Genomic DNA, 26,966 nt, shown 5'->3' on the forward strand with positions numbered 1-26,966 from the left:
AGCACAAACCCTTAAAGAGGCAAACAAAGTCTAAAGAATGCAATTCAGTGCCTACGATTACATTCAGCACACAAACCTCCTTACGTAAGATACTTTGGGCATGCATTCATAAAATATTGACATTAGGCATATACCATTGCTTGCACCTGTGTGTGCCAGCGTGCATGTACACTCAAAAACATATTTCTATGCACCACCACTTTTTGGAGGGGATATGAAAATCGTCTGAACAAGGGCCCAAAAAGTCCTGAAAACTCACAAGATACCAGGGTTGCATAGTAAAACAATAAGCAGACATACCAGTCTTGAAGCTGGTTAACCTTGTATGTTCATGATTAAACCGTAAGTGATCCATATCTTATACTGCTCTGATGAGCTTCATACAGTTATAAAGATACATACATTGCCAGAAACAAGTAGGCAGGCCAACAAGGGGTGCCTTAAATTCCTGCTTGTCAACTGGTCGAGCCTGTTATTCGCGGCTTTTACAACCTCATGTTGCCAAGGAAAACAGATTCCAATGTGCAGTCGTGAATGACCAACAGACAAGCAACAAGATGATACTAGAGCCAGACATACGGAGGCTAGAGAAAGTAGCTTCTTACTACAACCTGCCGTCTTCCCTCTCGGTTACACTATCTCCAGTTTTCAAGCCAAAAAGGAACTTCTGCTCACACATGTACTTTATTCAGAGTGCTTGGAACTTCCAGCCGTCTTTTCCTCAATCTCTCTGCAATAATAAATGCCAGCTCTAGTGACTGGGATGCATTCAACCTTGGATCACAGTGTGTATGATAACGAGAACTTAAATCTTCCATGGTTATGGTCCTCGTCCCACCAATGCACTCTGTGACATTTTGGCCTGTCATTTCTAAATGTACACCACCCGGATGGGTCCCTTCTTCATCATGAACGTCACAAAAAGCTTTCAATTCCGCCTGCAAATGAGAGTACCAACATGGCCCTTAGCACTATCACGAGAGAAGGCAATCGCATCAATTTCATATAAGGCACAGCAAAACCTGAAGTGAGGGTGGTATGCGACCTACCCGGATGGCATCAAACGATCGTGTTTTCAGGCCTGAATGTGCCTTGATAGTGTTGCCATGCATTGGATCACTCACCCATGTAACCATTATACCTGCTTGCCGAACAGCTCTGATAAGATGCGGGAGTTTCTCACGCACCTTCTCGGCACCCATTCTCACAATGATTGTTAACCGCCCAGGCTTATTGTGCGGATTTAAGAATTCACAAGCTTTAACCAGCTCGGCAGGGTCCATCTTGTCACTAGCCTGTGACAAAGAGGTATAATATTAACATCTAATTCCCATTTGTCTGTGAGTGACAGTGATATGGTAGAAAAAAGAAAAAGACACACCTTTAAACCCAAAGGATTGGCAACACCGCGAAGGAACTCCATGTGCGCACCGTCCAACTGACGAGTTCGTTCTCCGACCCAAAGCATATGTGCTGAGCAATCGTACCAAAGGCCAGATGTGGAATCCTCACGAGTCATGGCCTGTTCAAAGGGTAGTAATAAACATTCGTGAGATGTCCAGAACTCAGTCGTGTTCATGATCGGATGATCCAGCGTCAATCCACATGCTGCCATAAAACCTAAAGCCTCATCAACTCTGTGCGCAAGCTCGAGGTATCTGACACAAATGGCAACAGAGTCAAACGTTATGAGTCGCTTGCGCTTTTCTTTGGTTCTTGTGGCTACAAAAAGCTTTCAGATCAAGACGACTAGAGACGATACCACCTACACCAAATGCCTCAATCAAACAGATGCGAAATTTAAGATGCAAAGTACCTGCTACTCTGCTCGCTATTGGAGACGAAATCAAGGTTCCACTGGGACACCCTTTGCATTGCAGCGTAACCTCCAGTGGCGAAGGCTCGCAGCAGGTTCAGAGTCGCAGCTGCCTGACTGTACCCGCGCACCATTCGGTGAGGATCAGGAATCCGCGACAATTCGTTAAACGCGTCGCCGTTGACATTATCACCCCTGTAGCTTGGCAATTTAACGCCGTTGATCGTCTCAAAATTATCAGATCTGGGCTTAGCGAATTGTCCTGCCATCCGGCCGACCTGCGTAAAATTCGGGAATATGGTTCATTGCCTGAATACTTTTGATCAAAACCGAAAATCTCTTGCCGCCGGAGGCGTAGCCATCCGGAAGACGTCCGCTGCAGCACGAAAAAGATTTCCACAGACAAAATTCGAGTTATACCTTGATCACCGGCATCTGCCCTCCGAACATGAGGACGACGCCCATCTGCAAGAGCACACGGAAGGTGTCCCGGATGTTGTTAGCATGGAACTCCTTGAAGCTCTCGGCGCAATCGCCGCCCATGAGGAGGAAAGCGCGGCCGAGGGCAGCTTCGGCGAGCTTGTCCTCCAAGCTACGGGCCTCGCCGGCGAAGACGAGGGGGGGGAAGGTTTCGAGGGAGCGAAGGACGGATTGGAGGACAAGGGGGTCGGGGTAGGAGGGGAGTTGGAAGGCGGGTTTGGAGGTCCAAGAGGAAGGGGACCAGGGGAGGGAGTGGAGGCGGAGGGGGGGGGAGGAGTGGAGGGCGGAGGGGGAGAAGGAGGAGGAGGAGGAGGAGGAGGGGCGAGGGGAAGGGGAAGGGAAGGGGAGAAGAGAAGGGGAGAGGCTCGAGAGGGAAGAGAAGCTCGAGGCCGCCATAGCCATCGCCATAGCTCTGCTTGAAGCTTTTTCGTTCAGAGTGCCTTATTCACAAAACTAACGAACCCACACACTTGTATTTTTTTGCGGTTTGAAGACGACGACCATCTTTCGCCCTTTATCGTACTCCTCTCGGTCAACCCTTTCAGTTTGACTTGTCAACCCACACTTTTACCCTCCATTATGCATTTTTTAGCACTTCCTTCACGCACCGCTATAGTTTCACTTTAAGTGCCACACCATTTTTCGCCAGGTGGCCCCTTACTATTTTGGTTCTCTCTCTCTCTCTCTAAATTAATCATTGGACAATTTTTTCCCTTTGACAGAACCAATTGAAGGCACTGCTCACAAGTACTTGTACTCACTTGTTGTTTTTTCAATAAAATTATTATGAGTTTATTAAACTCTCTCACACACACACACCACACTCTCATACACGGTTCGCTTGGTTTCGCCCTCTCCACAACACTTTGCCTCGGTCCTCCCCGCAAATAGATCGCAAAATATATCATGGCACGTGTTTGTTCGAGATTGCAACCCATTCAGTACGTTACTGCCTGTCGGATGCTATTGGAATCAAGAGCACTTGGCTGTCGAAAGTTGGCTTGATCCTATCGGAGTTACGGGCACATGAAGCGATGCAGTGTAAGGGCTCATTGTGGCAGCATTTCTTCTCTGGTTGTCGGATCATTGCCTTCCCTTGTCCTACTTCAGTCCAATTGCAACCATCAAGCAAGGTTTGGCCTTGCATTTAACATCTGTTTGCCACTTCAGTCACAGCTCTACCAAAAGGGGGCTCATGTGCCCATGGTGGGAGAATTTGAACGCAGATGTGCACAATGGAATTGGTGCCTCCAAGCCTCCCCCCTCCCAGTTATTTGCACCTTGGCTTGCCTCAAGGGACAATAACCATGCTTGTTGACCGTTGCCTTTTCATGCAATTTCATCATTGCAATGACCACCTGAAATTTCCCACCCTGGTTGCAAAATAGGTTACTACATTTGCCACCACTAGCATGCAATCAACCTACTAACTTATCCTATCTCACATCACTTTGATAACCTACTACAAGGTTGATGCTTGCATCATGGCCCTACTATGTCGGCTCTCCTTGGAATACAAGGCGAACTGTGCATATTTCATATTGTCATTGTAGGTCCTGAGTCCACTTGTGTAGATATTATGGCTAGCTCCAACTTATAACTTTTTCATCTATAAGCACTTAAGCACTAGGCAAGACCTCTCCGTTCCACTAGAAAGCACCTTCCCTTCCCTCTGTAAGTAAAAAATTGCTAAACATATCTCGAGTGTCACAATACGAGGTGCAAAATCCTTGATGCATTGGGAAGGGAGATAAAATCCAAGAGACTCTAAGAAGAGTACTGATAATGCAGTTATTGCTTTAGATCACAAGGTCCCTTGGATAATATGCATGGGGAGCATATGATAAAGTTCAAAACTCCTAGTTGTAATTTAAAAAAGAACCAAGATTTGGCTTACCTTCTATCTTAAGATGTCAACTATGGCTGAGGATATTAAATCTTTCATGTGTACTAGTTTGATCCACATATCACTTTGATCTTCTCCCTGTGAAAAGAATCCTTTCTCGCCTAGTACTCAATGGGAAGATGTAATATCCGCATGACTAGTCTTGGAGGACAATACTATGTCAATGGGGCATAAATCCAAAAAGGCAAATAATGGGACTCCAACGACATTTGTATGTTCATTTTGACCAATTCTTAGAGCATATTCCAATACATATGCTATTCATCTTTTGTGCCTAAGTCAAACTCTCTTCCCTCCCCACCCCCCACTTTTTTTGTCTTTGTTAGGTGGACTTGGCACGTGCTATTTTGTAGCCTTTTTAAAAGGAGAGAAAAAGGGATGAGGCTAGGTGGACTAGGTCAAGACTTTGTGAGGTATTACTAGGTTTTGTGGGCGTACTATAGCTAGAGCTATGGTTTTTTTTAAATGGTCTTTTAAATAAGTTTTTTGAAAGGACTAATAAACATGTTGATTTCATTACTTCTATATATACTTCCCTTTGTTGTAACAATTTCGAAGGATTGCTCTTACTTTTGGATACGATTATATCTTGCCACGTTTCCTCTTCCATGATTTCCATCTTCAAAAGAGGACATGCCTAATATTGAGCATAACAACACTAGCCAATTCCCATCTCATTGCTCAATCATTGCATTACTTGAAGCTCCACCCCCCTCGTGCTCCTTGAAAAGCATTAGAGTCAATGGTTCTTCTTGTAAACCAGTTACCACTAAATTTAAAGATATAGAAAATTAAACCATGTAATGTGTTATGTCAAGGGTAATGAAATGAATGTATTTGCTACCACCTTTGCACCGTCTCCAACTACAAAAAGTATGATTTCTATGACATCCCACTTATTGGTTATCACCACACTTCTTGAGGGTTTCCAAAATTGCAACTCCTAGACCACCTCTGTTGCTTCCAATGATTTCTCATTCATGTCCTAGTTTCATTCATACTGTGGTGGGGTCAATAGAAGAAGCTATAAAAGCAGTCAATGATTTTTGGTCTAGACCTATACATAAGCAAAATAGCTATTCATTTTTAACCTCCATGGGTTATTGCAAATTGAGTCTACAATGGAAAACTCGCCACTACTTCATTTTCATATGATTTCTCCATAATGCTTATGCCCTTGTAAAAATAAATTGACATACATATACTTCATTATCTCCCCAATGATTGATCCACCATCTTTGAAGATTGGCGAGTAGTCCTTAATTATGGCCTCTTTATATTACTAGTCTTGGCTAATAATAAATATGATAATCATGCTCGATGTCATGAAATTTCTATAGAATTGACTCCAAGTGAATGAAAAAGCTACTCACATTGGTTGAACTCGATTATCTCCCTACCCTCCATGATGTGAGCCACCTATGGCAAGAAGTTAAAGAAAGGACTCTGTAGAAAGTCTAGAGGCAATTTGGAACCTTGCTAGGACCTCCCAATCACATATACATGCATGCATGTATGTATACATGCATGCATATATACATATACATATATATACATACATGCATTCATACATGTATGTATGTATATGTATATGTACATATATACATAAAGAAGTTAAAGAAGGGACTTTGTAGAAAGTTTAGAGGCAATTTGGAACCTTGCTAGGACCTCCCAACCACATATACATGCATGCATATATACATATACATATACAAACATGCATTCATACATGTATGTATGTATATGTATATGGATATATGCATGCATTCATGCATGTATACACACATGCATACATACATACAGAGAACACATGCCAACATGTTTCAAGAAAAATCATTGAAAAGCAAAATAACTTATGTAGAATTTGAAGCAAGTATATGAGGATAAACATATGACTTGTACAAAAAGATTAATATGAATATATGGCGCGATGTTTAGAACCAAAAGGTCCCCCAATTGAAAAGAATTTATGTATTATTTGAAAAGGCTAGAAGGGATGGGTGGAAACACAAGGGGAGGTGTAAAAGAGGAGGATTAATGAGGATGTCCCTCTATTTATGAGGGCATGGACCACTTCCCCTTTTATTTATGAGGTAAGACTTTAAAATCCTTTCATTGTACTTCTTTAACTATGTAGCTTAACAGAAGATGTGTGGGTAAAGGATGTCTAGAATCGGGTGATAGACCCACCTCCTTCTTTTTTAAAGCTCTAAAAGAAAAGTAAATTTTATTGGAGAAGGAGTGAGGATGAGGATTGATTCTAGAGGAAAATATCCTCCCCCTATTTTAGTTCCAACTACCTTTCCCATCTCTGAACTGACTCTTGAGGTGACACCTCTCTCCTTCATGCATGGATTCTCTATGGAATCTTTGTTTGCTCATCTTGAGAAGGATGTATGGAAACCAAGTTTCGAGGTAAACGAAGAGCTGGTCACTTCCGTCCATTTTCCGCCATACACAATCCCAATGATGATGCCAATCAAGGAGAGGAGCTGCGAAACAAGTGAAGCAACTTTTGCCAACCGCAAATATTGGCAGTGGAGCACCACAAAAGGCTGCAAGGCCCTCTTATATGGGAGTTGTCCAGGAGTTCAAAGGAGGCTGTTCACTCCTCCTTTCATGCGTGGTGCTCTTAGCACTCTCAGTGAGATGATTGAACCAAAAAAGGAAGCATCGCAGTTGCAAAAAACCTACCCCTTGCAATCGCCTAGCAAACCTCAAACGGAGGTTTTCGAGGAGTTTCAGGATGTCTTTCACCTCTCCAAGCTCCCCGTGGAAGGAAGGCTATCAAAGCTAGGCAAAAGCACATGTTCAGCAGACCTCTAAGGATACTAACCCAAGCTCAAAAAAAGGAAACAGAACAGGTGATGGCACAATAAGTAGACTCAGCATCGGAGAAGGAGAATCCAAGGGAAGAATAGGTAGAAGTGCCAATGCAGCAATTTCTAGTTGCACGAGAAACTTCAATTCACCAACTAATCCATGCTCACATCAGTAAGAGAATCCTTAGTCTGAAGATGAGGAGGACTCAAAGGTAAAGTGGCTACTTTCCTAGATGAGGATAGATTGGAACAATCCATTGATTGGATTTATTCTCATGACTTGATAGGTTTTCTTCATGGCCCTAGACCTCCAGTAGCGTTTCTTGAAAACTGGCTTAGAAACAATTGGATTAGGAAGGGCCTAGTGGTCAATAGTGCGAGATTTCTTAGAAAGGGTTTCTTTTTCTTCCTCTTTGAAACAGAAGACATGGCTGGAAACCTCTCCATCATGGTCTGTGGACCATTAGACACCAATTATTATATCTAGAATTCTATTCCCAAGACTTCAATCCTGATAAACCTAGGTCTACTTTTGTGCCAGTGTGGGTGGAGCTCCCTGATCTCCCTTTTTCATTATTCAATCAAGCTCCTAATCTATGTAGGAGTCTAGGTCGGGTAATTGATGTTGGAAAAGAGAAATTTATCAACCCTACAGGTCATCCTCAATTCTGTGTTAAGCTGGATGTGGTTGAGGAGCTCCCTGAAAATTATGGTATAATGCATGATCGGCCATGTAAACCATATTCGATGGACACTATAATTTGCATGTGCCTAAACATCTGTGTAATATATGAACGTGCAAAGTGGCATGTCCATTGGATACATGCGAGTCAGATAACATACCTCGAAGGGTGTTTTCTGACGGTGGTGCATGACAATAGGTGAAAAACATGGTATAATGTGTGATCGGCCATGTAAACCATATACAATAGGGATGATACTTTGAAGGTGCCTCAATATATGTGGGAAAGATACACGTGCAAAGTGGTGTTCCCATCGGATACATGCAGGTTCCCATAACACACCTTGAAGGGTGTCTTTTGATGGCTATGGATGACACCATGTGAAAAACATGGTATAATGTGTGATCGACCATGCAAACCATATCCAATGGGGCATGATACTTTTCATGCACCTCAAAATAGATGGGGTTGATGCATGTGAAAAGTGGCATTCCCATCGAATACATGTGGATTCGGATAACACACCGTGAAGGGTGTTTTTTTACGATTGTGCATGACATTAGGTGAAAAACATGATATAATACATGATCAACCATGCGAACCATATCCGATGGGAATGATACTTTGTATGTGCCTCAAAATATTTGGTAGAGACAAGCATGCAAAGTTACATGCTTATCGTATACATGCGGGTTGGAATAACACACCTCGAAGGGTGTTTTTTACAATTATGCATGACACCAGGTGAAGAACATGGTATAATGCGTGATCAGCCATATAAACCATATCCGATGGAAACTTTAGTTTTCACATGACTCAAAATAGGTACGATAGATGTATGTGCAAAGTGGCATGCCCATCGGATACATGCGGGTTTGGATAACACACCTCAAAAAGTGTTTTTTGACGACTATGCATAACACTAGGCAAAAAACATGGTATAATGCGTGATCGAGCATGTAAAACATATACGAATAGACACTATACTTTGCCCGCACCTCAACATACGTGGTATTGATGTGGGTACAAAGTGGCGTGCCCACATGCGGGTTCAGATATCACACCTCAAAGGGTGTTTTAAAATGGTTGTGTGTGACGCTAGGTGAAAAACATGGTTTAATGCGTGATCAACCATGCAAACCATATCTGATGGGCATGATACTTTAAACATGCCTTAACATAGGTGTTCAAATTGGCATGCCATAACACACCTGAAAGGGTGTTTTCTGATGGTTATGCATGACACCAGATGAAAAACATGGTATAATGCATTATCGACCATGTAAACCATATCTGATGGCAAGATACTTTGCACATGCCTCAACGTATGTGTGATAGATGCATGTGAGAATTGTAATGCCCATCGGATAATGCGTGATGTATCATGTAAACCATATCCAATGGGAAAGATACTTTTCACCCACCTTAACATAGGTGGTATTGATGCACGTGCAAATCGACGTGCCCATCAGATACATGTAGGTTCGAATAATACACCTCGAAGGGTGATTTTTTTAAGGTTGTGTGTGACACTAGCTGAGAAACCTTGTATAATGCGTCATCGGGCATGTAAACCATATCCGATGGGCACAATACTTTGTACATGCCTCAATATAGGTGGAGTAGACATGCACGTAAATTTTTTTTTCCATCGGATACATGCGGGTTCAGATAACACACCTGAGAGTATTTTTCTTACGGTGGTGCATGCACTAATTGAAAACCATAGTTTAATGCGTGATCGACCATGCGAACCATATCCAAAGGGCATGATACTTTTCACACACCTCAATATGGGTGGATTTAATACACGTACAAAGTCGCGTTCCAATTGGATACACGTGGGTTCGAATAACACATCTCAAATGGTATTTTTTTACGGTTGTGCATGACACTAGGCGAAAAATATGATATAATGCATGATCGGCCATGTAAACCATATCCGATGGACATGATACTTCGCACGCACCCGAAAGTAGGTGGTATAGACGTACATGCCAAGGGTTGTTCCCATCGGATACATGCGTGTTTGGATAACATACCTCAAAGCGTGTTTTTTTACGGTTATGCGTGACTGTTTAGAGGTATTCCGAACCTTTCCTAAACTTAGTTTCCATTAGGGAGTTTTTATCGAAGCTATACTTATATATCAATATAAAATCTTGGCGAAAGTTTATCGAGCTAGTTTTTATAGTTTCACAATATTTGTATAACATATTACAATTTTATATTTTTTCTTTTGAATAAAAAAGTTCTATATCCTAGCGAAACTTATAATTTTTTCTCATAAAAGTGTCAAATCTTGGCAAATTTTTAAAGCTTTTATTTTTATTATGACATACAAACTTTCAACACAAATATAAAGTTTCACTTCTTGACGAAACTAATAGGGAAAAATCATCCATGGTTTCCATTAACAAGAAACTCTGCAGATTTTTCTAGACCTCCAAATTAGTATAGAAGATGAGCAGGAATACACACTTCTCTCAGCATTACAAATCATGGTCATATACGATCCATTGACAAACTTTACAAATACTACGAATAGTGGATTATAGAAAATTACAAAACATTCAGATGATTTATCTCAGAACTATAACACAGAAAGCTACCCATTTCCGAGAATTGCAAAAACGTTAATGCAATACAATAGTAAGAATATCACTCCGAACAGTAAAAGCCAGAACATATCAGTCATATCAACTATGCATTATCTCGAACAGTACAATGTATCTCCCATTGGATAGATCATCCACCACACTGCAATACCATGATCTTGGGAGTTACATCCCTTACACGCTTAAATCTGAGAGGTTACACCCGACAAGTGGTGCCTCTTCATATCCTAGATAAGCTGATACTAACTAGACTTATTAGTGTTAAATTTGCATATTCTATATTACGGCCTAACATTGGCACACCCGGTGGATAGGAATTTGGAACAAATTCCTGGACCTGAATCCACAACTGACCTGATGTGTGAATATACCTACCAATGGTGCCCTAGTAAGCTCTTCATGAGGCAACATCTCCTCAATCCGAGACTATGTGCTAAATAGAGTGAAGAGCTTGGTGCAATACCAAGATTCAAACTACCCCCATACACTCCTGCCTACTAGTTATCCCAAAAGTGATTGAAATCCAGTGCGGATACTAGAACAAAAGTGCAAAAGCTGTAGTAAATCTAAGGAAAGTAGTTCCTTAAAAACTTGAAAATTCTGCTGTGTCTAATCGACACAATGGGTTCAGCAGATCTGGGGTTACAACTTGATCAGTTTAAAAAAGATTGACGTCAACAATGACTTGTGAATCAAGCTGTCTTGAATGAGATTGACAGCACTTTACTTTTTCATGCTCAATAAAAGAAAAAAGAAAAACAATGTGTCTGGAAACACAAATAGAACAGGAAGCTTCACAACATTCTCAAGAAAACTATATGGCATGATCTCTCAACCAGCCATCCTCAGCAACTGCTCTCTGTTCCATTTCATCTCCTTGTGGCTTAAAATCTGGTGCTGTAGCAGTCACCTTATCAATGAGATCATTTAATGCCATTCTGCTAAACGTTTGAAGATCCACAAATTCTTCCCGCAAGGACTCTCCTCTAATGATAGTCTTGGTCTGTGAGACACCCGTTGCTGGAGCTTCTTCGAACAAAGGCTGACTTAGCACTTCCTTATGACAATCTGCATCTTTTGCATCATTAGTAAATGTTGAATCTCCGAGCTCAGAAACCGAACCAGTAGTATAAACAACAGGTTGTACTTTACGGATTTCCTGCAATTCCCTCTCTGTACTGCTTCTAACTGATCCTGCAGAATAGTGACCCGTATAGACTCTTCCATTTTCAAGAAATCCCCCAATGTCGAGATCATAGTGAAGGAGATCTTTGTTCTAATCTGAGTCCAAAGTTGTCTCATATAAGAATGCAATTGTTTTTGTAAGTCCACATACTCCTTGCCAGTGATGAACACACCTTCCACATCTAAGGACTCTTCTGTGAGAGCTCTGAGTTGTGCATCCACAGCCTGGAAAGCATTAAGCTTTTCCTGAAGTAACACCTTCTATTTTTAAGCCAACATTTTCATCCTCCAGTTTCTGCAATTGTTCCAATAATGCAGCATTCATGTCATGTAACCACTGTTCCACTTTCTCCACCATGTTGGTTCTGACTGCTAAAAGCTCCTGTAATTTAGCCATCTTCTGGGACACAACGGTATGTTTTATCTGAAGTTCCTGGATATCTTCCTGATGCTTTTGGTTGAGTGCATCCATGTCTTGTTGCAATTTGGCTCTCTCTTTTACCCAGCGAGCCTTGTCTTCCTGGTGATTCTGTAGCTCAATCTGCAACTTTGTGATTTTTATGTGCTGATGCTTTGCAAAATGCTCATGTGACAGTCTGAATGATTTAAATTGAGTCTGCTCTAACTGCAAGTCCTCTTCTAAGGCACTAATTCTAGCAGATTTAAATGCCTATTGCTTTTGGTAATTAGAAATCAAGACTGTGACCTGCTGTAACTGAGCCACGGCTTGCTGCATTTGCAAACTTCAGCAGTCTCTACATCAACTCCATCCGGTAATTGTGGGGGTATATCAATTGCATCTGAACCCCTGCTACGTTTTGCACATCCATTGTAGGCATACTTGGCTTTGGTGGGATGGACCCCAAAGTTTCCCCCTCTATTGGCTTCACAAAATGCACATAGTCCATGATCTATACTTCCTGTTGAGGAAGTGAATCGGGTAATCCAATTTGCTTTTGCTCCTCGGCATTCAACAACCATTCACCCAGAGGTGTGCTGACTGGTAAACCACCCTGTTCCCATACTTTGGTCTGTTGGCTAGCTGATGCCCCTTTGGTATCTTGAACCGGATTTTCATTCTCTTGCCCAGGACTGGCTGTGCCACAGTCACCCGAGGAGGGGAAGGAAGAATGTCATCAAAAACCTGTCAAATTTTGAAGGAAACATCCAGATCCTCCTCTGTATATCCGATAGCCTTCACGTCCTCACGTTCTTGCTCAGTCAAAGGAATTTGGGGTAAGGCTTCAACAGCTGGGAATGCTCTCACTGGCTTTGCCGGTTTCACTAAATCCTGTGCATATGCATAGGGTGCACTGAGAATCTGACAAAGCTTGGATTGTGTAACACTCCTGCGTTTTTCTTTCCCCAAGACTTCACCCATAATCCTGGTATGTACAATTTTTTCCCAGTTATAAGTTGTGCCATGCTCTGCACTGTAGAGTAGCGAATAATTTGCCTCCGACATGTAGTCATACTTTGTTAAAAATAAAATCCACTCAAGAAACCACAAAAATTGATCTCACTACGGCAGTTCTTGATCTGATAATATAGCCAGGAGGTTCGGGGCTTCCCAAATTCTTCAATCATCATATCCTGTGTACAACGAAATTTTGGTTTAACTAAAGCATCTAGTAGCAATGGTAATTTCAGGGCTTTTGAAACGATCTCCTCCATTAAGGCAATTTCGGGAGCTAAAAAATCTCCTGATTTCTGCAAATTGCTGAATTGCACTTTAGCATGACCATGGCAAGTCATTATACTCCTCCAGCCCGAATTTCTGGAGCCACACCCGATTCACAGGGTCTTTGCCATCGAGATAAAACTTAAAATCCAAGAAAGGACTCAAATCGGCAGCAATGTAGTCACTTAGCTTCTGACTTTTCGGCAACGTTGACTACACCGCGTCGTCTTCATCGTCGTCTTTCCGTTGTGCCTTCGAGCGCAATTGCTGCTGAACAGAAAATGAGACTTCGTGCTTCCCCATCGCGTCCGAAACAATTCAAGAGTCTGAACCAGTGGACGTCTCCTCCTGATCAGTGGATAAATTCACAACTTGCCTCGCATAGTGGGGAAACGAATGATGAAGCGGAGTGTGAAGGCTGAGAAAATCGAAGCTTGTACTGACAGCAGAGTGAATGACAAGGTGAAATGAACTGCATGCAACTCAAACCATTCAAACAAGGCACCCCACACGTGTGACCGGTCTGTTGGATAAATACGATGCGCCGGCATCTGACTCACACCGGATATTAGCCCGACAGTTACATCTGATCCCGGATCCTCCACCTGGTCTTCTGGATTCTCCAACCCCACATATCGCTTCATGCGGAATCCGTTAATTGGTCCGTATTGCCTTGTAGATCCGCAACACGGAATGTTCCCTATTTCAAATCTTTTGTAATACGGTATGGCCCCTTGTATCATAGCTTCAAGGATCCCAGAAATCTTCCCAACTTGGAGCTGTATATGTGTATGAGGACGAGATCCCCTTTCTTGAACAGCTTGAATTTGATATTGCGCAAAGTGGGTAGAAGCTCAAGTATTAGGAGATAACTCAGCGGTCAATACTCAAAAGTTTCTATACAAACATATTATTCCCCGATTTGGTTGTCGGATTGAGTTGGTGTCGGATCAAGGCACATATTTTTTGAATAATAAACAGTGAAGGAGTTGACTGATGTCCATATGGTAAGCGAATAATCAAGCTTACTGTATCAGAGAATCATAAGGATTGGGATCAGAAGTTGGATTCTGCACTCTGGGCATATAGAACAGCTTTCAAAGTTAGTACTGGGATGACACCAATTCAAGCTGTTCAAGAAAGGGGAATTCAATACTGGATTCACCCACACCCATCTCTGCTCTTGGATAAGGTGCGCCGTATACTGACTGTTACTCCGATCTTCCTCCAAACTCAACAGCTACTCTTTCCAAAATTCCATGAATTCTTTCGGGCTCATCTTCTCGACCGCTGGGCAAAATAAACTCCATAGGAACGATTGCCTCAATCTCATAAACCAACCTGAATGGTGTCATCCCAGTGCGCGGACTTTGAAAGCTGTTCTATATGCCCAGAGTGCATAATCCAACTTTTGATCCCAATCCTTACGATTCTCCGATACAGTAAGCTTGATTATTCGCTTAAGCACCTTGACCGTGCTCTCTGCCAATCCGTTGACCTGCGGATGATACCTGGTTGCCATCTTGTGAATCACCATATGGACATCAATCAACTCCTTCACTGTTTTATTCAAAAAATGTGCGCCTTAATCCGACACCAACTCAATTGGACAACCACATCAGGTAATAATATGTTTGTACAGAAACTTTGCAGTACTGACCGCTGAGTTATCTCGTAATACTTGAGCTTCTACTCGCTTTGTACAATAATATGTGGCGATGACCATGTGCTTGTTACCCATATGCTTTGCAGCTGGTGTGAATGGTCCCATAAAATCTAGGCCCCATTTCTGGAATAGTTTCAATGGTAAAATCGGATTTAACGGCATGCGATCTGCATCCATTGGGCGATCATTCCTCTGGCAATACCAGCATTGTTTCCAAACTCCATGCCACTCCGATAAATCATCGGGAATCCCTTCTGCTGGAATCTCATTGACCTCCATTCAGTTGAGATAATCCATAACCAAATGCTGGCTGCCAAGCGTATGCACCACAGTATACTCAAATTCTTGCAGCAAAAGGATCCATTTGGCCTATCTTCCTATAGGCTGTGCTTTATTCACCAGAAACAACAAAGCTTGATGATCCACATGAAAAACAATCTTGTTGCCAACAAGTAATGCCAGAATTTACCAATTGCATAGATCATGGATTAATTTCTCTCATCGATGGTTGTCAGTGCCCTGCTTGCATGGTACACTAGCTGATACCAATCTTTCTTTCTCTTCTGCATCAAAATGGCGCCAATGGCTATATTTGATGCATCAACAAAAACATGGAAATCCAATTTCCAATCTGTTGGTTGTAATACTGGTGCAACCACCAAGATCTTTAATAAATGGAATGTTTTGTCCTGCTCTTCCCCCCAAACGAAAACAGCCTCTTTCTTTGTCAACTATATGAGTGGTTACTTGGCCAGCACTAGGACGTTTTTTCAAATTCTGAAATCCTGTGCTTCCACATGGCACAATATACACCCTTAGATTTTTTAAATTCTGAAAGCCCAAAAGCTTTGAAAGCTTTTGAAAAGCTGCGTAAAAAGCCAACTGCGTAAAAAGCCAAGGCAAAACCTTTAAATATAGGCAAAACATAAAAAAACATTGTAATTTCAAGTGTGTTGCTGTTTGTTCATCATCACCATCAGGTTTGCTTCTACTTCCTTACTTGCCTTCAACTCATTTATTAGATCATCAATCGTTGTTTGTGCTTGGATTCAAAGTAGCCAATCGTAAACAGATTTTTAGTGCTTCACTGTTGCAACTTCCCTGATCTCCCACTATTTCTTTAACTCTCTGTGAACGATTCTTCTCTGAGTGCACAACCAACAGACTTCAGCTAACAATTTTTGCTGCCTCTAGCCCAAACTTGAAGCCCTTCCATCTCATTCGCAGTGCCCTTTTTGAACTCCTCAAGCTTCAATGCGAATCCACTTGTTTTCTGGGTTTCATGTCCAGAATTCGTTGCATGTGTGTTCTCGTTGTAGGATGCATGATAACATAGATAACTTCGTCAGGATCTGCACCTTCCCAGCTACTTGAAGATAATAATTTTGCAGCCTTCCGTGAAGAGACTTGTGATCCCCCATTGCCGCATTCAGAACACGGATAATTTCCTATGTTAGATAATTTGCTCCTCCAAAACGCTTATCATAAACTTGACATTCGTTATCTACATAAATCCTTGCACGCCTCAATTACGATCGAATAGCTCTTGAAACTTCGATCTAGCTAGAAAATTACAATCATGGTCCAGCTGACGATTGCAAATCAGGCATCACCTTCTACATCGGCGAAGGAAGTGCCAGGAGGTAGGACGAGAAGCTAGCAGAGTCTTCAGCACCTTCCCTTCATGATTGATCAGCTGCGGTGGTGGAGAAGAAGGCCTTCTGCAAAGGCAAGGCAAAGTGGCTAGATTGTGAATTAGGCTGGCCATTCGAAGAGTAGACTGGAGTGGAAATCGACTCGGATGCGAGAGGATGAGTTTGCATTGCACAAGAGACCGAAGATATTATCTATGTCAATCTTGACCATATCAGCATCCGCCTGCTTGACTGCTTTGTTACAGCTTGCGTTAGATTTGATGAGGGGCCAGTCAGGATCAAAGTCACAACTTCTGAATACGTTTGATCAGAGATGGGGAAGGTGAGCCATCCCTCAGAAACGCAGAGAAGAGAAAGCATGTGAGGCAAGCAAGTTCTTTGGAGGGGACGATGACAAAAAGTAGCCGTTATATGAGAGCGAGCTCAGGAAAAGCTCACCCACACCAATGTGCATGAAAAGTGCGTGGAAATAAATGCATGCAGCAAAGGGAGGAAGATATCGAATGAAAGGGTGAAGAGGAAGATGAGCATGAGTAGAATGCGGATAGGTTTGTGGAGGTGGTCCGCCATAGCCACCATGGTGGAGAAGTGTACTTAGTGAAGGAAGTTCTCCCTTACCTTCTAGTTTGGAAAGAGTGAGGATCGTCTTCGGAAACTCTCCCTAGCTAACATCTTTTACTCAAGATTTTGAACACTTGCATTTTCTTGGTTCCCACATTGAAAAGTTTGCCTTTGTCTTGGTCCTCTTTCTTCACCTCTTCTCTAAGCCTTGGCTTTATGTCTTTTGTGCCTCCCTCGTTTAGGTTGAGTTGTGGCGGCATGGGAATGGTCTAGCTTTATAATGTCATCAATGCCTTTATGTAAACCTGGGCATGCTAAGTGACCTCACCATCATTAAATGATTGTAATCTTGCAAAGGCAAAAATTGTAACTACAACTGCTCGAAGATGTGTGAAGATGATTACCTTGATGGTGTGAACATCTTTGATCGTTGGATTGTGTATAGCTTTTCTGCTTGAATTTTTCATCTTTAGGAAATTGCACATATGCTAACCAACATATCCAAACATGCAGAACATGAGGAATGCATATTGACTAATCATGATTGTTTTTCAGATTCCAACATTCCAGCAAAGAAATAGGCGACTTCTCGTCGAGCTGTGGATGTCATAAAGGATACTCCACGTAAGTAGAATGTACGGTCATTTCAATTCTGAAATGTTTCTGCACCGTCTGTTGCTCTGGTCCGCATTAATGCGCTACACCTCCAACACTGGAGGTGACTATTCGAAACGGGGGGATGGCACGTTCCCCTATGATATATAATTTTTGGAGAGACATGTGCCGGCTCTCCACCATACATTACGTATGGTTTTTTTTTTTTAACACCTCATCTTGAGCACGCACACTTCTTCGCACATTCTGTTTTTGCAAGGGAACATTACATTTGCTTGGTTCGACCAACATACTAATCATGTCTGCAACACTTCTGTTTTCGAGATGTTTGCAGCCTCCAAACGAGTGTCTTCTCCTAAAGGTGCGCACAACAAAATGTATTTGCTTGATTCAAGTTATTTTATCAATTCTTTCACCTTCTAAAGATAGAGGTTCAGTCCATTTTGTTTTTCCTGTTGTGTTTAAACAAAACCATGTGAGTGAAATTGTAGCAAAGTTTCGGATGGTTTTTATTATTAATCCCTGTAGGTGTTTAAACCCGAACATAAGACATCGATTCATGTCACGATGTAGAAATGACCACCGGAAACTCCTTCGAACATGACCATTCGTCAACGCTCAGAGCAGCCAGAGGTCGAGCTATTCAACTTGATATAACATCAAGAAAGATGTCCTTGAGGCCAGCTACGTCATCGTGGTTGACCATCGCAGATAGATACAAGCAATGGGTTAGTAATTGCGCGGCTATTTTCTCTAGCCTTCAAATCTGCTTCAAATCTGCGGTGTCTGTGGCATAACCACGCTACTGTCTGCAAACCAAAGGATCATTTCTTCGCAAGGCATAGGCATCTCGAGCCACAGTGCCGCACTCGGAAACATGATACTTTTGGATGCTTGCGAGAATATGGGCATGCAAGTGACTTACTGGAAATGCCAAAGCTACACACAAGATGCCCAGTGGAGCAGATACATTGTGCGGTTGATGCCACAGTTTTCTCGGCAGTTGCTTAAAACAAACCACCTCCACATGCAACTGCTAAGCATCATAGATGTATCCATTTTAGTTACCACGACTGCAAATGCGATTGCTCGTGGCACACTCGATCAAAGGTCACTTCTAGACAATCCTATGATATCTTGGCGAAACGTCCCACTAAGCTCGGCTCAAGAAATCGTGACGACGAACGAGCTGTCAGCTGTGCTCGCATACAACATCGAGAACAATCCAATATTGCGCAAGTACAATTCTTTAGCAGAGCGTGCGGACATCAAGATGGGTATGTGCATCTTGAGTCCTCAAACCATTGCAGGTATCTTGGAACTACACGATGAGACAGCTCCCTTCGAGTTAATGTCAATAGCGGAATCTCAACCTGAGCTCCTGCTTTTGCAAAACATGGTGGACCCCGCGAACCGTCGCGCCTTTGATGCAAGGGACAAGCATGAGTTTGCCTCCATACAGCTGCGGGGTACAGAAATGCTTTCAGAGAGGGTCGCTTCATTCCACGTCGACGGAGTAGCAGCAGCTGGCAGTGCGTGCGTTGACATAACCATGGAGTCAGCAGTGTTCCCCTTCCTATTCCCTTTCGGACGGGGCTACTATGATGGCTGCATACAGTTTAGCAACTATGTGAAAATGAGAATATGCACCTTATTCTCTATCTACATGCTCTACAAGCCGTACTTGTTGATCATGTTCCAGTTAAAACAGGCAGTGATGATTGCCAATTCAAGCAACTCTACATGCTTGCAACGAGACATCGACCAATATAGGAAAGCCAACCCTGCCACGACCGATGAAGACGCAATGAGACACGTGCTTCGCTACAGCATGCCATCAATAATGCCGGGGTCCCCATCGTGGCATCGACGGCAACTGAAGGACCTCATAACGATGGTCGATGCTTGGGGCCTCCCAGATTTCTTTCTGACATTCACTACAGACGAGGTCACCGATACACGGTGGCAAGAAATTAATGTGATCGAGAGCATCGCAACACATTATAATGCGCAATTCACTTGGAAGGACTGTCCTGTTGAATGCGTGGCACTTTTCCACGCACGCTTCCACATGTTCATGCGCAAGCATTTGCTTTCATCCGACGGTCTGCTTGGCCGAATACAACACCATGTCGTTCATTATGAGATACAAAACAGGGGCTCCCTACACGCCCATGTCATATTGTGGGTCCACCATGATGACCGTCAGCGAATTGCAAATGAGATTGCAGCTTACGTCCCCAGGGACGAGGCCCTGGATCCTCGAAACACAAGGCTGCGAGAACTAGTTCTCAGGAAGCAGTTGCACGTATGCAGGAAAGCGTGCTACGTCGGACCGTCACACCACAGTTGCAAGTACGGCTTCCCTTTCGCAACACAGCCAGAATATGAACCCATCCTCGACCCTCTGACGCAACGTTGGTTGTATTACCGGTCGGGACGTGAGCACCGAAACGTCGTCCCTTACCACCCTTCCGTGTTACTGTTGTGGGGTGCGCACATGAACATACAGCGGGTGACAAACTCTTCAATCTCTCACTACCTCCTCAAGTACGCGATGAAATCTGAACCAATGGGCAAACTGAACATCCGTTCAGAAGATGCCTCGCATTTGGGGTTGCAACATCTCGACGAAGTAAAGCTGAAACTCATCGCCGCGAGCCTCCTATCAAAACCAACCTCTCCAACAGAGGCCGCGCTAAACTGCATGCAGATACCAACAATCACAAGGAGCGAGACCGTTCACTATGTCGACTCCTCCCCACCATCTCTAAGACAACACATCGTCTCGCGAAACAACAACGTCACCCTGCACCCGGTCGACATATACTGCGGGAGACCGAGCGTCATCGAGGATAGCACGTTCTACGATTACCATAGGCAATATGTGATCCGAAAGCCCAAGGAAACGCAACGTGGAACGGTCGGTCTTGACCTCTTAGGCAACAGGATCGCAAAATGTGAGCGAGTAGTCAGATTCACTGACTACCACCCTGGACATCAACCAGAGGGGTACTTCTACAACGTGCTCTTGCGAAAACTCAGCTTCAGGAATGAAACGGAGCTCATATCACCTGCCAACACAGCTGGATCCTACTTTGTCGAATGCCAAATGCGCGGCCTCATATTGAGCAACGAGGACCTCGAGATGTATGTGACTGAAGCAGTCACAGTATTCCATTAGTAGTGCTTTGAGTTTGGTTTCATCTTCCTGTTGAAGTTGTTGTCAACTCCAATATCTTAACACCTTCTAGAAAATGGTTTGGAAGAAAGCTGAGACTGCCCGATGGAAGCGCCTAACATCGACCAGCAAACCGTCGAAGGGCCAACACGCGCGAGGATCTTGGAAAAAATGGCCGAGTTTCGCACCGTCGCCAATGCCGCATTGACAGTAGAACAACAAAGAGTCTTCGAAAGCCTAGCTTCAACAAGCTCGGGGCTGCACGTTGTCTGTGGAACACCAGGTAGCGGCAAAAGCTTCTTGATACGGTACTATGTTTTGCATCTGGTAGCGCAAAACAAAACGGCAATACTCTGTGCATCAACAGGGGCGGCTGCGACGCGGCTGAGCGGGATTGCAGCCACTGTACACTACCAATTCAAGATCCCTGTGCGCAGCAGTCAGTACCCACTGAACATCCATGAGACGGATGAGCGACACCTCGCAATCAAGGAAGCCAACGCGATCATCATTGACGAGATGTCCATGCTAACAAGGATGACTTTCGATCTCGTGGTAAGACAAATCGTCAATGTGACTAATGGCACATTGCATGAGCCATTCAGACACAAAATGCTCATAATTTTTGGTGACCTGGCGCAATTACCACCAGTCTGCAAACACCGCGAGGATCTCTGCGAGCCGTGCCACATCACGTCCTCCGCGCACTGGGCTCAAGCAAAAATGTACCACGTGCAATTCTCGATGCGACATGCACGAGACATGCCGTTCCTGGCATTCTTGCATACCATAAGACTCAGGACGCCCACAACTGACGAGATTTCCGACTGTTTGGGGCAGTGCATTGTCGATAAGGAAGGTGCATGCCACTTCATCGATGCCGAAACAACCATCATTTGCACGCACAGAGTCGATGTCGCTACCTTCAACGATGAGCTTGTGGAGAAATTCAACACTCCCGAGATGATTGTGCATGTTCAAATACACGGTAACGCCACGAGCGAACCAGCTCTCAAAGAATGGTTGGAGGACAAAAGCTTTAACGAGATAGGAAAAATTTGCGTGGGGGCGAAGGCAATGATAACGGAAAACATCGACCTCGCAATAGGTGCCGCAAATGGAGCAATGTGCAAAATCAAGAGCATCAATGCAACTAGCAGGGGAGAAATCAACGGTATCACTGTCGTCGTGGACACAACAGCGGCCATGCTCACATTACGACGCTCGAAGCATCAGCGAAAGGCAATAAATGGAAAATGGTTCCACAAGTCCATATTTCCACTAACCCTAGCATATGCTATCACGGGACAGAAATCCCAAGGCGCAACCATATCCAACAAAGCGCTGCTCATATTCCGAGGAGTGTTTGCCCCTGGCCTAGCATACGTGATGTTGTCCAGAGTGACTGAGAGAACGAGGCTGCGCATACTACATTGCCCACATCCAGACATATTCAGACCAATTCCACGAGAGTTCTCACAGCCGACAACACAACCACGTGCATAAAGGTATTCACTACCAGAGATTGAACAAGGCAGAGACAAGTCATGAATATGTTACGTCAAACATGCGTGCAAGGAAAATGGTTTTAATATCTTGTCTGTTGTCGAGAACAGGTGCAGAGAATCAGAAAGCTCGGGACATTCCAGCATAAGACATGGACGCAGACAAGGTAAATTCCACCAGCATGAAAGAATCTTTTTTTCTTGAAGATTTAAAAAGACGGCTCATTTGAAAAGATGGTGTAATAAGTTGTGCCTGCAAGCAGCTATTTGAGCTATACAAAAGCAACGCGAAGGCAACAAAACCTCCACCAGCAAAGAGGAGGTTCTTCCTAACCACAAAGCAATTCCGGCTAGCAAACAATGCAGGAGAACGTCCGGGAGCTTACATCAACAGCTTCAACACGTATGCGGAACTACGCGACTTCATTGACAACTGCAATACGTTTGCCAGCTAAAAGAGAGCCGGGAGGCTTGAGATTCGGAAATGGTGCGTAATGCTTCCGAAAATTAAAAAAAACCGCAACAATTGAGAAAAAGAATTAACGAGTTGCAAGAACAACAAACTCATCATGGATTGCACTTCTCCTGCAGGACTCCTCAAAGAGATCCTTGTCGAGCTTGACATTGAGTTCGATGAGACCGATAGGATGATGGAAAGTTTGGAGGGGCAGAAGCTACTAGACACGAAGACGAAAGGGATCACAGCGTATGCATGCGAGCTGCTGCATTACGGGTACAACGTATCCTTGGAGTTGCTGAGGGACATGACGCGCGATCAAGGAACGGCTATACTCGAACAATTCATGGAACAATTTGGAGGGACGCACGACGCGACGCACCCGGTGACGACAATGGAGAAGCTTACGTATATTTTCGACAGGGACTTATACGAGGAGCGCTTCGGTATTGGAAACGATCCTTTCACGCCAACAGAGAAAAACCAGGGCAAGTAAATAAATGCATTCTATTATGGACCTCAAACGGAAAAAAAAAGACCGAAAACCTCGATGACTAACGTAATTGTCAATGCTTACGCAGGTACGACATTGAAAGATGCGAGCCTCAAGATGAAGGAGGAGCCTCCACTGAAGCGCCCGCGCAAGGGAATCGTGCGAGCCTCGTCATCTACTGCATCACGTGCAAGCCCAACAACAGAAAACACATAGGGAGCACAACGGACCTGCCACGGAGGATCAAACAGCACAATAAAAAACCACCAACGAAAATGAAAGAGGACTTGCAGTGTTACAAGCCCTTCAAAGAAAATTTCGAAATCAAAGTTTTGGAAACAACAGACACTGTAGACAAAGCACGAACTTTAGAGCAGTACTACATAAGGAGCCACAACACAGTAGGTCCATTAGATTACAACACTATTTCCTAAAGCGTAGGAACATAATTTGACCCAAAAAATAAACATTTGTGCCTTCGAAAAAAGGGATCCAATGAAGTTGCAAATGGTGCTGGAACTTTTGTCGTACATGCAATGCAGCTTTGGGTTTGGATTTTTCCTGTCACAGTTGCATGCTTCTGGCTCAATTTGGTTTTGATTTATTATTTATACATTTCTGAAATACATCTCCCTGTCATTCGCTCGAAGTGGAATGACAATAGATTTGCTTACAGTGCAAAGAATAGGAATTAGTCTTCCTCCGAAAAAAAGAAAAACTACGTTTTACTGTCGACATGAACAACATCAAGTGCAAGCAGGACTGGATGATAACGAAATCTCTAGAAAAGGTTGCATGCAATTGAACATCAATCTTCTGCATCATTTCTGACAACGTGACTCATGTGAACCTCAACAAGATAGCAAAAGAGAGAAGTATTCATCAAGAGCCCAGCTGGCCAAGCACTCTAGTTGAGTAATGTAAGAGAGATACCTCAGGAATCTATTGTGCCACTTCACCTGCCCAACAAACCGTTGGACTTCTTTGACATTACGGGGTACTTTAGCATTCTAGACCGCTTCTACCTTCCAAGGGTCAATGGCTATACCATCCTCGGAAATGATGTTGCCCAATAGCACTCCCCGTTTCACTACGAAAGCACACTTTGTCAAATTTAGACTCAGGCACGCGAAACGACATTTGTCAAAGCAGAGTTGAAGTTGATCCAGATGCTCTTTTGTTTTTTCTAAAACACTAAAATCATTCAAGAAGACATACATGAATGTGGTCAGGTATGGGGAAAATACCTGCTGAATCCAAGACTAAGAGGTTGATGGAGCGTTCTTCAAGACGAATGTCATGACGTTACTTGCAAACATCCCCCACTCTACAACAAATGCGGTTTTATCCTTATGTCCAGGTGCCATCTAAATCTGGTTGTACCCACTAAATCCATCAAGGAAACTATACATTTGATGTCTTGCCACCACATCCAACAGCATATCACAAAAAGGCAATGGGAATGGATCCGTGACAGTTGTTGCGTTCAATTTGCGATAATCCACACAAATATGAAGTTTACCATTCTTCTTCGGGACAATGACAATCGGTGAGAGCCATGTCACATGATCCATTGGGTAAATAAAACCGACCCTCAATAATTTCTCAATTTGAGCTTTAACCTCTTTGGCACAATTTGGATTCATTACGTACCTTTGTTGGATGAAGGGCTTTGCGTCCTTCTTCACAGCCCTCAAATTTGAAGGGTGCCTTAGCCTTTCATTTTGAAGGGCAAAATCTTTCAAGCACTTCTTAAAAGAAGGGTGAAAAAATACATTTCCCTTCTTTTGAAACTCAATTTTTTTTTCACACTTCCTTTTTTGAAGGACAAAAAGAGAACTACTTTTCTTTTGCATGGTAATATGTTTATCACCCTTCACAACATTAAACTAAAAAGTCCAAAAAAGCACCATCATGTGAAAATAAGTCCAATAGTGAACTAATAAATTTCAACATTAAACAAATAAGTCCAAAAACACCATCATGTGAAAATAAATACATCATGTATATAAAAATACAAAGAGTCATGATGCACAAAATTGGTTATAATGTAAACAAAAGGTCATATAAAAACCATGCAAAAGTGCTATACTAGGTTGCAATAAAGGCATTCCTTTCTTCATAGTGCCTTACCTAGAACTTGGGGATTTCAACATTAAACAAATAAGTCCAGAAAATCACCATCATGTGAAAATAAATACATCATGTATATAAAAAGTTTGATGTACAAAATTGGTTATAATGAGGTTATAATATAGATAAAAGGTCATATCAAGACCATACCAAAGTGCTATACTAGGCTGTAATAAAGGCATTCCTTTCTTCATGGTGCCTCAGCTAGAACTTGAGGATGCCTTGCCTTCATATCTTTCCAAACATCAAAGATTAAGTTCCAATCCACTTCTTGTACCTGCTGAGGAGCTGAAAGTGAAACAAACATCAACATATCCAAAGTCTTTAATAACAAACAAGACCGATCATTACTTTTAATTCTGTTTTGCTTGGAGAAACCTCTCTCATAGCAAGCAGAGCTTGCTGGTAATACCACCACAATCTGCCATAACTTTTTGAGTGCTGGAAACATTTGTGACCACTCAATTTCTGAGCTACATTGCTCCCATGCATCCAACCACCCCTTTGAAGGATATGCCTCAGCAATACTAAGAACAAATCGCTGCAACTCACCTTCATAATGCTTGGATTGGATAAGTGGTGTACTCCCATTTCCAAACCTGATACAAAGTTGATCAAGATATTGCTTGACAGTGTGTCCCCGGATCTCCCCCGGATATCAAGATCTTTGGGATAGTTTTTTGGCGAAAACAGTTTGGCTGCATTGAACAAATGGTGATCATGAAACCGTTCATCAAAGGTAGAGACAAGTCTTCGAATGAAAGCTTGAGCAAACCAAATACTCTCCTCCATGCTGACCGGCCTAGTATTATCAAGCAAAGATATATGCTGTAACACATGATGCTGCATTACTCCATCCTTATTCTTGTAAGATAAAATGCCATTTTGGACTGCTTTTAAAAATCCATTTAAATTTTTGGAATCTTGAGGAAATGAGGCATGCATATATCGATTCTTCAAGATAGTTAACAACACCTCAATCTCTCTCCCAATCATGGATATATCAACATTGTCTGCTTGAAATTTTACATTCAGCAGATCGACTTCTTTTAACACATGAGCTAAGAAGTGGACAATAAATAGAAGCTAAAAGTTCATTGCTCTCTTGTACATTGCTGGGTATTTTTGCTTCCAACATTCAAGCAGAACCGGCATTACCTTAACTAACCTAATTCAAAAAAACCAAAATACTGATTATAAGCTAGCTTGCATAAAGTAAAACTGTCATAACTTAATCAACCTAGAAAAATACATGGGCTCACATAAAAAGTAGATTTTAAAGAAATTACCTTTTCATAACAGCACCTCGAGATAACCATCTCACTCTAATAATTCATAATGTCTAGGGAAAAATTCCTCCATCAGTTCTTCAATTCTTCCCTTCGCAAGGATGAGTCACCCACCCATTCTCGTACCTTATTTGCAAACTGATCCACGAGTTTACACTCACAAAAACACTCACATATATCTTTGACGACTAGGGCCTCTCTATGGGCTATGCAATGAATG

At 42.8% G+C, this 26,966-nt stretch overlaps 1 protein-coding gene across 1 annotated transcript; it reads right to left on the reverse strand.

The window, feature by feature from the left end:
* Positions 1-235: 235 nt before the first annotated feature.
* On the reverse strand, positions 236-2,771 carry LOC147880979 (phospho-2-dehydro-3-deoxyheptonate aldolase 2, chloroplastic-like). Its single transcript, XM_087402270.1, has 5 exons — positions 2,237-2,771; positions 1,817-2,094; positions 1,382-1,658; positions 1,050-1,295; positions 236-938 (listed from the first exon to the last, which is right to left on the reverse strand). The coding sequence occupies exons 1-5, from the start codon at positions 2,702-2,704 to the stop codon at positions 672-674; spliced, it is 1,536 nt and encodes a 511-aa protein (XP_087258396.1). The 5' UTR covers positions 2,705-2,771; the 3' UTR covers positions 236-671.
* Positions 2,772-26,966: the final 24,195 nt, after the last annotated feature.

The sequence above is a fragment of the Dipteris shenzhenensis genome, chromosome 31 (assembly GCF_047967505.1).
Source record: "Dipteris shenzhenensis isolate YYH24624 ecotype China chromosome 31, Dip_SZ_1.0, whole genome shotgun sequence".
Lineage (NCBI taxonomy): Eukaryota > Viridiplantae > Streptophyta > Polypodiopsida > Gleicheniales > Dipteridaceae > Dipteris > Dipteris shenzhenensis.